Source organism: Loxodonta africana, chromosome 17 (genome assembly GCF_030014295.1).
Source record: "Loxodonta africana isolate mLoxAfr1 chromosome 17, mLoxAfr1.hap2, whole genome shotgun sequence".
In the NCBI taxonomy this organism is placed as follows: domain Eukaryota; kingdom Metazoa; phylum Chordata; class Mammalia; order Proboscidea; family Elephantidae; genus Loxodonta; species Loxodonta africana.
The window spans coordinates 49,641,085-49,654,492 of NC_087358.1; the positions used below are offsets into that span (position 1 = coordinate 49,641,085).

Here is a 13,408-nt window from a genome sequence, read left to right on the forward strand (position 1 = left end):
GGATTGAAAAAGAATATTAGTTTGCTTATATTTATATTTCAAACAACAACAAAATCAAAAGCCAATTCCAATTATGAAAAAGGTAATGAGAGACAGAAAAGAAATCCATGTGAAAACGTAACAGTAATTACAGGTGGGTTTAGTTTTCATATTTTGCTTTTCTTTATTTTCTCAAGTTTCCTACAAGAGGTACATATTACTTTTTTCATTAGGAAAAGTTACTCTGAAACAACAAATCCAATTGTCAAAACATAACCTGGCTAGAGTTTCTTTGAAATGAATATAGTCAGATTTCACTGCTATTACATAGCCATATTATGAAACTCTATAACTGATCACTGGGTTAAAAAAACTAGTATTAATTGCATTATTTTTCTTCGTCATTGGATTCTGTGAAATAAATGCTACGAAACACACATTTCTAATAAAGTCGGCTGATTTGAGATCATCAAATTCAGCAAACATCACTGCAACTTAAAATGGACAATAAAAAAGTATTCTCTATATTACTTATCATAAAATATAGCTTATTCTATGAGAAATTTTTCATGAATATAGCTTCCATGTTAAAAGTGTTTATAAATTAATAAAATAACCTACATTGAGAGCAATCGGGATGATGTCATTTACATTGACTTTGTCAGGAGAACTTGTACAAGCTTCAATGCCTTCATCTGAAAGATACCTGTTAAAGTAAAATAAATGGATTAATATTTTCTAAAATCAAAATTATTATCTTAAGTCTACATAGGATTCTGTTCTCTAATATAAAGTGCTTCTACTCCAAATACTAGAAAAAAGTCCTAGATATTACCATTTATTTGCTATTTCTGATAAAACATAATGGAAAATGTATATTTTTTCTTTTTTGTATCCTTAAAAGGACTTTCTATTAATAAGGTTATCCATATGATTTCTCAGAAAGGCTATTTAAAAGTTGATATACTTCTTAAGGAATGCATGAGATATGCTTTGCTATTATAATATCTGACTTAATATATGGTAACACAGTAAGTTCTTAAAAGAGACTGAGATATGATGTAAAAATTAAACTGAAAATCATGCATTTTTTAACTTAGTCCAACAGAAATGTCCTTAAGCTACTTTCTTACATCAGTTTCTAAAGTCCCCTTTCTTTAACATAATGTTCTCAAGAATCCTTCAATAAATTCTATTGACTCCAAGTGGCACAAAACAGGCAACTTTTTACCACACACCTTTTACTTGTCCTGTCTTTGTTTTCTGTTTTTTTACTCAGTCTTATTTGCCCTCTGTCCTTTTATCCAGTCCAAACCAACCACACTTCTATCCGAGACAATCGAAACAGATTATTGAATCTAAACAATGAAAAATTATGTCTACCCACTCACCGACACCCAACATGGCCATTTTAAAATCCTTTAATAAATTCTACATTTCAGATCCTACTCCCAAAAAGTCCACTTGTAAAATGCCCAATAATGTCTCATAATTTTGTAATAAGTATGTCCACTGCAGACACTCTTCCACGCATCTAAAACTTCAAGTCTGACAGAGCGAAACTCAAGCTCATTCTTGACGCCCAGCAATTCCACGATCAGTCTCAACTTTAGACTTATTCTAAGACACTAAGTCAATGTAAATCCTACCTGGAGAACACAATCTAAAAAACACGTTCCTTTAAGAAACAAAGATTGAATGACTTCTCAAAAGAAAATGAGATGAAAAGAAAGAATAATAATGTATAAAAGAACTACTGGAGATAAAATTGACAAACCTATGAAACAGACCACATCAAAAAAGAGTACATATAAATCGAACCAAGAATGTTAACAAAATTAGGTACCATTAAAAGTTTAAAAAATGACAGTGCTAAACTACAACGAGGAATGAAGGCAAGTAGTTAAGTGGGACACAAACGGAAAAAGAAGCATAAGTGTACAGACAAATCAACAAGAATGTTTAGATGGAGGGCAGGAATGCCAGTATGTAAGTGATCACAGAGCATAAATGTTTGCAGTAAACTAGGATGGCTAAAATACTACTTCAATTCAGAATTGCTAAGTTAATGTCTTTATTAACCTATGAATTTTTCACTGTTTGTGGTGCAATGGGTTTCTCTTATATATGGCCTTTCTGGACTTGGGTTTATAATTCTGCCAAAATGATTAGCTAGTCCACCATCTTGCAATGGAATTGGTTAGTTTACTATGCAAATAGGATGCATAAAATCACCCAATAAGATTAAGTGACCTTGTGGAAATGGGTCAATTAGTATACAAGTTAAGTGACTGTGGTCTACCAAAGGGATTGGTCAGCTCATGGTCCTGGTGGGAGGCCCATACCTTGAAATTGACAAAGAGCAGGCTTACATAAGGGCCAGTCCCACAGAGATTGGGGGGAGTCTTGCTACCAGGAAGAAGAGCCTGGAGCAGAGAGCGTACTTTGGACCCAGGATCCCTGCACTGAGAACCTCCTAGACACAGGTGAGAGAGAGGTGTAACACTGGAGACGACAAAAGAAACCAAAATCAGCAGCAACCACAGCAGCAGCCAGTGGCAGAGAAATGGCAGCAGCAGTACAAGCAGCGGGAACCAGAAGACTGCTGCGAGGCAGCTACAGTGAGCTTGCCGACCCACTGAGCCGGAGAGAGCTCAGTGACTTCGAGCTGGAGGCTTCTTGGCAGAATAGGGTGCCTCTGGGCACTTGCTGGAGGAGCTAAGAAGCTGCTAACGCTTTCCCTACCAGGGCATGGCCAAGAAGCTGATACCTGTCTTGGTTGACAGCTGTCCTGACTGAAGAACTGTATCCTGGCTCTTGAATTGTATCCTGTTACCTGCAAGTTGATCCTGATCCCAAATTGTAGCCTATTACTTCCCCAGTAAATCACATAATCGTGAATATGGTCTGTGAGTTCTGTATGGCCATTGCAACAAATTGTTGAACCCAGCAGAGAAGTGGACAGTGCTGTGGTGAGGACGGCTGGTGTCAGATATGGTGAAAAAGTTGGAGAGTGGAGTTGTCTGACCTCCACCTCATAGGCATCAGCTTTGGGCTGATCCTGATTCTCATCCCTCCTCTGGAATGTAGACGAGGTCTGTAGTAAATTACATATCATCTCACATATTTGATTCTACACACATTAATTAAGACTCTATCATATAAAAAGTACTGGGCCAATCAGCATGAAGGTTAGTAAGGAGATGAATATTAAACACTTGTCTTCAAAGAGTGCACAGTCTCATATACAGCATAACACAATATATACATAATAATCATACAAGGCCAAAGTAATTATAAAAGAAATGATACAGGGATACAAAGGGGGAATGTTCATAGAAAGGGAACAGTATGAGCAAAACATGGACTTAAGAAGGTGTGAAGCACGTCCTAGAGGTGTTATCCCAGACCACTGTGGCTAGAAAACGAGAAATTTTAAGTATAGGTTGAGACCAATTTTAGAAAGCAACAGTACACAAAGGAATATGGATGATATATTAAATGTTGATTGGTTAATTACAAAAACACAATTTCCAAACTCCCACACACTGGAAATACAGTATATAGCAACTGATAGACTATGCTGTTTTCTAGAAGGGCAATTAAAATTAAAAAATTATAGGATGTCTGATAAATTAGTATAGATCTTAAAAGATAATTAAAGGTTACCTCTTCAGTTTTACAGATAAAGAAAAGGGGACTAGAGATGTTAATTAAACTTGCTGAAAAAATACAAACTTAAATAATGGCAAAGTTAAAACAAATATCCACGTGTACCTCCTTACTCACAGTTCAGCCCATGTTGTGATAACTTTTCATTACAACACACTACTTTTACTTATGAAACAACTAATGCTAGTATTAGGATACGGACTTCTCATAAAGAAAAGCTAACATCTATACAAATCAATTATCTAATCAATTAGACACTTCACCAAAACAACACCCACAGCACAACTAGGCAAATTCAATCAGTGAGTTCCAAAATATTTTAAACAAGAATAGTTCTAGTTTCACAGTAAAAGGTCCAGAAACTAATATTAACTAATGATTAAACCAAAAACCAAATTAGAGATTCAAAAATTGTTGGAATAAAAATACCCATTCCTACAACATATAAAAAGAGGAAGTCCAGAAGTCAATGAAATTGAAAATAAGAAACTAATACAGAAAAAATCAATGAAATCAAAAGCTAGTTCTTTGAAAAAAAATCAACAAAATTGATAAACAAATTACTAGCTGTAGAAATGAAAAAGGGACCATCACAACTGACTCCCTGGACATTAAAACGATAGGAAAAAAATACTACGAACAACTCTATGTCCAAAAATTTGGTTACTTATACGAAATGAACAAATTCTTTGAAAGACACAACCTACAGAAACTCACCCAAGGAGAAATAGATCACCTGAATAGGTCTGTATCTATTAAAGAAGTTTAATTAACAATTAATAACCTTCCAAAATAGAAAACGCCAAGTGCAGATGGTTTGACTGGTGAATGCTACTAAAGAATTTATACCAATCCTTCTCGAACTCTTCCAAAAAAAAGAATAGGAGGGATCACTTCCCAACTCGTTCAATGAGGTATGCATTACCTAATACTGAACTCAAAGACATTACTAAGAAGAAAAATTACAGCCCAGTATCTTCCAAAAATCCTCAACAAAATTTTAACCAAAGCCCACAATGTGTTAAAAAAAAAAAAAAAAAAAAAATTACTGTATTTTTACACAAATAACATGTACCTTCTATGACTGTTTGTCAGTTGATCCCTTCCTCCACTGTAAGGTACATTTGTAAGCGTGCTGTGCTAATTTTTTTACAGCAACATACAAAAATATTTCCATAGTGGCACTTACGAAAATACCTCGCGGGGGGGGTGGGTGACAAACAAACGTAGAGGGCCCACATTATTTGCATAAAAATACGGTATACACCATGACCAAATGGGATTTATCCTAGGTATGCAAAGCTGGCTCTACGTTTGCAAATCAATTAATATCACTGATCATATCAACAGGGTAAAGAAGAAAAATCATATGATCTTATCAATAGATACGGAAAAAGCATTTGGCAAAACCCAACACTCATTCATGATTAAAAAAAAAAAAAAACTCCCAGCAAACTAGGAATAAGGGAAACATCCTCAACTGGATAAAGTTTATCTATAAAAAAACACATGCTGGCACCATACTTAAAGATGAAAACTAGATGCTTTCCTACTAAGATCAGAAATAAGGCAAAGATGTTTCTTCTTACCACTCCTACTGAATATCATATTGGAAGTCCTACCTAATGCAATTAGACAAGAAAAGAAATAAAAAGTAGACAAAGTGGGAAAGAAGAAATAAAACTGCCCTTGTTTACAGATGATACAATTGTCTAATTAGAAAATCCCAAAGAACTGACCAAAAAAAGAAAAACTAAAGGGAAAGAAACCTCCTAGAACTATTAAGCAATTACAGCAAGGTAGCAGGTAGCAAGGCTGCTTTCTTATATACCAACAATGAACAATTGGAATTTGAAATTTATAACACAACATCATTTACATTAGCACCAAAAAAATTTTTTTAATGAAATACTTAGGTATAAATCTACCAAACTATGTACAGGATATACATGAGGGGGAGGAAAACTCTGATGAAAATTCAAAAATGTGAATACAAGGAGAGATATTCCATGTTTATAGATATGAAGACTTAATGTCGTTAAGATGTCAATTTTTCCCAACTTGATCTATACAATCCCAGTCAAAAAATCCCAGCAAGTTATTTTATAGGTATCAAAAAACTGGTTCTAAAGTTTATATGGAAAGGCAAAGGAACCAGAATAGCCAACACTGTACTGAAAAAGAGCAGAGTTGGAGAACTAACACTACTCGACTTCAAGACTTACTATAAAGCTACATTGACCACAACAGTGTAGTAATGGTGAAGGAATAGAAAAACAGATCAGTGGAACAGAATAGAGGACCCAGAAATACACCCACACCAGTACAGTAAACAGACCTCTGACAAAGAAACGAAAGTTATTCACGGAGAAAGGATAGTCGTTTTAGTAAACGGTACTGGAAAAACTGCAAATATGTCCCCCCCACCCCGCCCCAAAGGAATCTACACACAGAGCTTGCGTCTTTCATAGAAATTAACTCAAAATGGATCAGAGACCTAAATGTAAGACTCAAAACTATACAACTTCAAGAAGACAACATAGGAGAAAATCTAGGTGATCCTGGGCTTTGAAATGACTTTTTAGATACAACACCAAAAGCACAATACATTTAAAAAAAAAAAAAATCAGTTAAGTTGGACTTCATTAAAATTAAAAATTTATTCTCTGAAAAAGATACTGTTAAGAGAATGAAAAGACAAGTCACAGACTAGGAGAAAAAAATACGTGCAGAACACATATCCGATAAAAGACTGTATCCAAAATATACAAAGAATTCTTAAAACTCAATAAGAAAACAAACAACACAATTACAAAATGGACAAAAGATCTGGACACCTCATAAAAGATACACAAATGGCAAGTAAGCAGATGAAAAAATGCTCAATGCCATCTGTCATTAAGGAATTACAAATCAAAGCAACGAGATACTACTATATACCTATTGTTGTTACATGCCGTCGAGTCATTTACAACTCATAGCAACCCTACAGGACAGAGCAGAACTGCCCCATAGGATTTCCCAGGAACTGCCGACATTTTGGTTTGCAGCCAAGCTCTTAACCACTGCACCACCAGGGCTCCAATTAGAACAGCTAAATCCAAATCACTGACACCATCAAATGCTGGTGAAGATGCAGAGCCACAGGAACTCTGATTCACTGCTGGTGGAAATGCAAAATGGTACAGCCAATGTGAAAGACAGCATGGTAGCATCTTACAAAGCAAAAAAAAAAAAAAAAACCTAGGTTTATTATTCAATCCAGCAATTGCACTGTTAGATACATACCCGAATGTGATGGAAATGTTTATATCAACTTTATTCATTATTTTCAAAAACTGGGAGCAACCAAGATGTCCTTCGATAGGTGAATGAATAAACAAACTGTGGTATATCCATACAATGGAGTATTATTTGGCAACAGAGAGAAATTAGCTATCAAGCCACGAAAACACATGGAGGAACCTTAAATGCATTCTGCTAAACAAAAGAACCCAGTATGAAAAAGGCTACATACTGTATGATTCCAATTACATGACATTCTGGAAAAAGCAAAACTATAGAGATAATAAAAAGATAAGTAGTTACAAAGTGCCAGAAGGAGAGGAAAGTGATGAATAGGTGGAGCACAGGTCATTTTGGGGGCAGTGAAAATATTCCATATGATACTCTAATGGTGGATACAGGACATTCTGCATTTGTTAAAACCCACTGGACTCTACAACACAAACAGTGAATCCTATGGACTGTAGTTAGCAATAACATAACAACATTGAGTCATCAGTTTTAACAAGTGTACCACATGAATGCAAGATGTTAATAATAGCAGAAACTTTGTGCAGGAGGAGAGTTGTATATAGGAACTCTACTTTCTGCACAATTTTTCTGTAAATCCAAAACCGCCCCTCAAAAATAAAATCTACTAAAAAGGGAGAGGGAGAAAGTCCAATGAAAATTCTAAAGGCAGAAGCCATAAGGAAGTGAATATTTGACTTTACCCGTATGTACATCAATTACCATGTGATTTATTTCAAATAATGGCTTTAAAAGGCCTTTTCAAGAGCATACACAGTAAAACCTGTGAAAGCTAGAACCTGTATAAGGCGGAAACCTGTCAAAGGCGGAAAACGCAAATATTTCACACTAACAGAGAGTGAGAGAAAAGTTGTAAGACTGCACCTTGTCAAAGGTGGAAAACTCAGAAGACTCATAAAAACAAGACAGTTTCATCAAGTTCCGGCTCTGACAGGTTTCACTGTATATTCAAAAATCTCTCCTCGCAATTCTAGCCTCCACCAAAAGAAGAAACCTAGAAACCAGGGAAATCACTTGCACTGCTTGCATCTACAATTCCCAATTTTATTCACTGAAAACAACGAAATGTGTCTGAGTCTCAATGTCAAAGTTATACAAGGTCTGCCTTACCCCTCTTATTCTGAAAAATCAACGGACTTGAGCCTTTCAGCTTTACTCCATAATTATCAAAAAACAGGAGACCTATTCACATCTCTCCCTGAGTAACATCTTAGTGACCAATCTGTAAATATTGGACCATTTTCACAGAAGGACTGAACCTAAACTAACCATAACTTGGGTTTGGTTTTTTTTGTTGTGGTTCACAAGTTAATCTTTTTGCTTCTGTAAACCTTTAAACTCCCAATATTATCAATGAATAAAGCAAGTGGTAAAGTAAAAAGTCAAATCTCAAATCGGCTTCAAAACATACTACAGTAACACAATAACTGAAAGGACAAAGCAAATAGGATTGACCAAGTGGTGAATTAAAGTGGTCACCAAGAAGGAAAGGGGCTGAAAGCTGGATCAGGTGCCAGGCAGGATTTGATCCCTGTGCACACCTGCATGACTGCCCTTCAAGGAAGAGGATTATCATCAGTTCCCATGTGCCATCTTTGAGGACATAAAACCCAAGGGCACGGACCGTAAAGAAGAAAGGGATCCCAGGGAACTCTTGTTCACTAAAACAGCCAGCAAAAACACACTTTTTTTTCCCTTTCTAGTCGAGATTTTGGAATAGTAACATTATAGATCCACTCATTGCTGCTCTGAACTAAAAATACATGCGAATATACTTTACTGACATGTGGGACGCTAACCCAACCCAGTGCCGTAGCGTCGATTCCGACTCATAGCGACCCTATAGGACAGAGTAGAACTATGTGGGACACTAGAGGGCTAAGTTTCTACTTGATACTCACTGAATAGATTAACACTTTCTGACTAATTTTATCTTCAAGTAATAAAATTTTAAATCATCCCTTTAATAAACGCTGAAATTAAAAAAGATGATTTCAGAAAACGCCCCCTTTTCTTCATCAACAGATGTTCAAATTCCATCTCACTCGTAAGTTGCTTTATTTGTAATTCTGATCCCCTTTACTTCAGAAAGAACATCTTTAAAAATAATTGTTATCCACCAACTTCAGGGAGGGTCTTTCTTCCTACTGTAAACATTCGACATATATTCAATAAAAATACTGAACATTGAATAAACGCCACTACCAAAACCATCTTCACCTCCTGTACAGAAGATACTCTGCATAGAAAACATACATGCCTAACCCCTAGTTTAAGCCAGTCAATTCACAGAAAACTTCAATAAAATAAACAACATCATTTTAATCCCATTTATAAAATCCAGGCGGTAGGTCCCCATGACACGATCAGTAAAGAGAGAGAGAGACAATTTTCCTTTGATCCATTCCTCTAATAGCAGGTAAAATTCTTGAGTCCACCTTATCCGCTGGCTAAGATACCCACCTAATAAGGAGGACCAAGGCAAACTAAAGAGCACAGGCTCCTCTAAAGTGGGCAGCCACAGCTCAGCTCCTCTTGACGGTCTGCAGAAGGGTAAACAGGTAAAGTAGTTACAGCCAGATCCAGTCGTTAGCTTTCAGTTGTTTTGTAAAGCCTTGGTACAGGCCAAACAAGTTTCAGCCTACATCTGGCACACACCCTCTGTACTTACTGCACATAATAGTTTTATTTCAGTTATCGGCTTATTTGCTCCTGTACACTTCCAAGTTGTCTTTGTATATGCACTGTTGTGCCATAAGTATCTTTCCAATGATACAATATTTCTGGCCAACTTTCTTTTTAAGCAAAAGAGGAAAAGGACTTTGTATGACATTTGGAGAACAATGAATACAATTATGCATATAATAAATGTTCTTATCAGAGTTGCTTATGTCAGACTAAAAACTGCCAAATCATTTGGTTTTGGCCTAAATGTTTCATAAACTGGAAAGATACAAAACCCATCTGTTCATACTTCATGTGTCTTTACAGGCGGATGGGTGCTCTAACTGAACCATCGGAGCAAACACTGAAGTTCTCTTTCCCGATACCTACCTCCACCCATCCATTCAAGTCTAAACTGAGACCTGCCTCCTTAAAATAATCACAAAGAGATTCTATTATTGCACACTGATCTGAACCGGGATGATGACACATCGAAAGCGATCTTTAAAACGACAATGACAAAAAACCCAAATGGATAGGAACTCTATGAAAAATGAAAGGAGGTATCTGGACAATGAGTGCACACTGTAGTCCTAAAAAAACCTACATCTGAATAAAACCTACATCAAATGGCCTCATGTAATTTTAGAGGCTTCTGGTCCATACATGATAAACTGCTGCCACATTGAGGTTGCCAGCCCAAGTATGGCATTCAAATAGCAAAATGGGAATTTAACAAATGAATTCCTTCTTATCCAAAAATAAAATAATTAACTAACTCTGAATTATCCAAGCCAGTATAGGGACAGGAAATAACAAAATATTACTGATAATTTTAAAAATTGCTTATATTAAAAGTTATTTTGAATTTAGCAAATATGGAAGTTTCTGACCCACTGCAAATTCCAAAATGTTTTTCAAAATATTTTTTAATTACCCTATAAAGATTTCTCTATTTACTCTGCCTAAGTACATCTTACATACTTTCGACATGCTGTCAGAAGGGATCAGTCCCTGGAGAAGGACATCATGCTTGGTAAAGTACCGGGTCAGCAGAAAAGAAGAAGACCCTCAATGAGATGGACTGACACAGTGGCTGCAACAATGGGCTCAAGCATAACAACGATTGTAAGCATAGCACAGGACTGGGCAGTGTTTCGTTCTGTGGTGCATAGGGTCACTCTTGAGTCGGAATTGACTCGACGGCACCTAACAACAACGACTTGTTTCCATCTCTACAATATAAATGGATCATAACTGCTTAAAATCTGGTTTTTGCTACTATTTCTTATAGGCACTTACTGTACCCACCCAGGGACATTTAGATAATTAACTTGCTGACGCCCTCCTCTTTTAGGACAGAGGAAAATGGCTTATAAGTTCCATTTAGGAACGTTGTTTGGGAAAATACAATACTTAACCATATTTAACAAGATTAGTAACATAACAAATCTAATAAGAATTTGGACACAAAATTTGCCATTAAGAGTCATATCCTGAGAGAAGGTACTATTTTATTTTTGTACAGATGAACTCAATGCAATACAGCTTACAGATACAATGTTGTTTTGTTGTTGTTATTGCCATTGTTAGGTGCCATCAAGTTGGTTCCTGTTCATAGTGACCCTATAGGGCAGAGCACAACTGCCCAATAGGGTTTCCAAGGAGCGCCTGGTGGATCTGAGCACCGACCTCTTGGATAGCAGCCAAGCTTTTAACCACTACACCATGAGGGCTCCTACAGATCCACTGGGGCAGGAAAAAGTACTGACAAGAATTTAAATTGGTATACCAGCATTAAGCTGAAAGAATCCATGGGATTCCATGTCCAAATCTTTAATAAGCATGGCAGATAGGATAATCACAATTCTACTAAAGGTAATTCAGAAGGGGAATACAATGACACACAAATGGTAGGAAATGAAAAACGAGGTCTTTCATTTCCATTTCCCTTAACAACCCGGTACCTCTTCTATCACTACCGCTTTTTTTCTTTTCTAAGTAAAGTGGCCACCTACTATCCCAATCTTTATTAGAGCAATTACAATAAGGACCAAAAAGGAAGAACATGCTCAGCATTTCTAAAGCTGAGAAAACTAAAGAAAAATTCAAGCCTTGAGTTGTAATATTGAAGGATTCTATGGGCAAAATATTGAACAACTCAGGAAGCCTAAAAAGAAAATGGAAGAAATACACAGAGTCACTGTATCAAAAAGAACTGGTCGATGTTCAACCATCTCAGGATGGTACTGAAGGAAGAAGTATAAGCTGCACTGAAGGCACTGGCGAAAAACAAGGCTCCAGGAATTGACTGAATACCGATTAAGATGTTTCAACAAAGGGACACAACACTGGAAGTGCTCCCTTGTCTATGCCAAAAAATTTAGAAGGCAGCTACCTGGCCAACTGACTAGAAGAGATCCATATACATGACCATTCCAAAGAAAGGTGATCCAACAGAATGCAAAAACTAATTATCAAAGAATATCGTTAATATCACACGCAAGTAAAATTTTGCTAAAGAGCATTCAAAAACAGTTGCAGCCGTACATCAATAAGGAACTGCCAGAAAGTCAAGCCAGATTCAGAAGTGGACAAGGAATGAGGGTTATCATTGCTGATGTCAGATGGATCCTGGGTGAAAGCAGAGAATACCAGAAAGATGTTTATCTGTGTTTTATCAATTATGCAAAGGCTTTGGACTGTGTGGATCATAACAAATTATGGATAACACTGAAAAAGAATGGGAATTCCAGAACACTTAACTGTGCTCATGAGGAAAATGCACACAGACTAAAAGGCAGTCATTCGAACAGTACAAGGGGATACTGAGTGGTTTAAAATCAAGAAAGGTGTGTGTCAGGGCTGTATTATTTCATCCTACTTACTCAATCTGTATGCTGAGCAAATAATCTGAGAAGCTAGACTATATGAAGAAGAATGTGACCACAGGATTGGAGGAAAATTTATTAACCTGTGATTATGCAGATCACACAACCATGCTTGCTGAAGATGAAGAGGACCTGAAGCATTTACTCATGTAGATCAAAGACTACAGTCTTCACTATGTATTATATCTCAACATAAAAAAACTAGTATAAAGGAAACAAAAATCTTCACAACTGGACCAATAAGAAACATCATGATATATGGAAAAACATTGAAGTTGCCAAGGATTTCATTTTAGTTGGAACCACAATTAATGCCCATGGAGGCAGCAGTCAAGAAAGCAAACAACGTATTGCATTGGGCAAACCTACTGCCATAGAGTCGATTCCAACTCATAAAAGCAACCCCGTGTTAAAACGTGTAAAAAACCAAAGATGTCACTTTGAGGACTAACGTGTGCCTGACCCAGGCCACAGTATTTTCAGTCGCCTCATATGCATGTGAAAGCGGGACAATGAATAAAGAAGACCAAAAAAGATTGAGGCCTTTGAATTATGGTGTTGGAGAAGAATATTGAATATACCACGGACTGCTGGAAGAATGAACACATCTGTCTCAGAAGAAGTAAAGCCAGAATGCTCTTTAGAAGGGAGGACGAAAAGACTTTGTCTCACTTACTTTGGACATGTTATCAGGAGGGACAAGTCCCTGGAGAAGAACATCACACTTGGTAGAGGGTCAGCGAAGAAGAGGAAGACCCTCAATGCGATGAACTGACACAGTGGCTGCAACAACGGACTCATACATAGCAAAGATTGTGAGGACCGCGCAGGACCGGGCAGTGTTTTATTCTGTTGTACAAAGGGTCAATATGAGTGGAAACTGACTC

The 13,408-nt window shown here is 36.7% G+C and overlaps 1 protein-coding gene across 7 annotated transcripts in view; it reads right to left on the reverse strand.

Annotated features, from left to right (window-relative positions):
• The window catches only part of TDRD3 (tudor domain containing 3), a 221,665-nt gene that overhangs the window by 149,345 nt on the left and 58,912 nt on the right, over positions 1-13,408 (reverse strand). For all 7 annotated transcript variants that reach the window (XR_010318188.1, XR_010318187.1, XR_010318186.1 and 4 more), the window contains exon 2: positions 601-685. Coding sequence is in view for 1 of the 7 variants with exons in the window: in XM_064270056.1 (XP_064126126.1) it covers positions 601-685 (85 nt within the window). In the remaining 6 variants the exon portion in view is untranslated. The remainder of the gene's footprint in view (positions 1-600; positions 686-13,408) is intronic.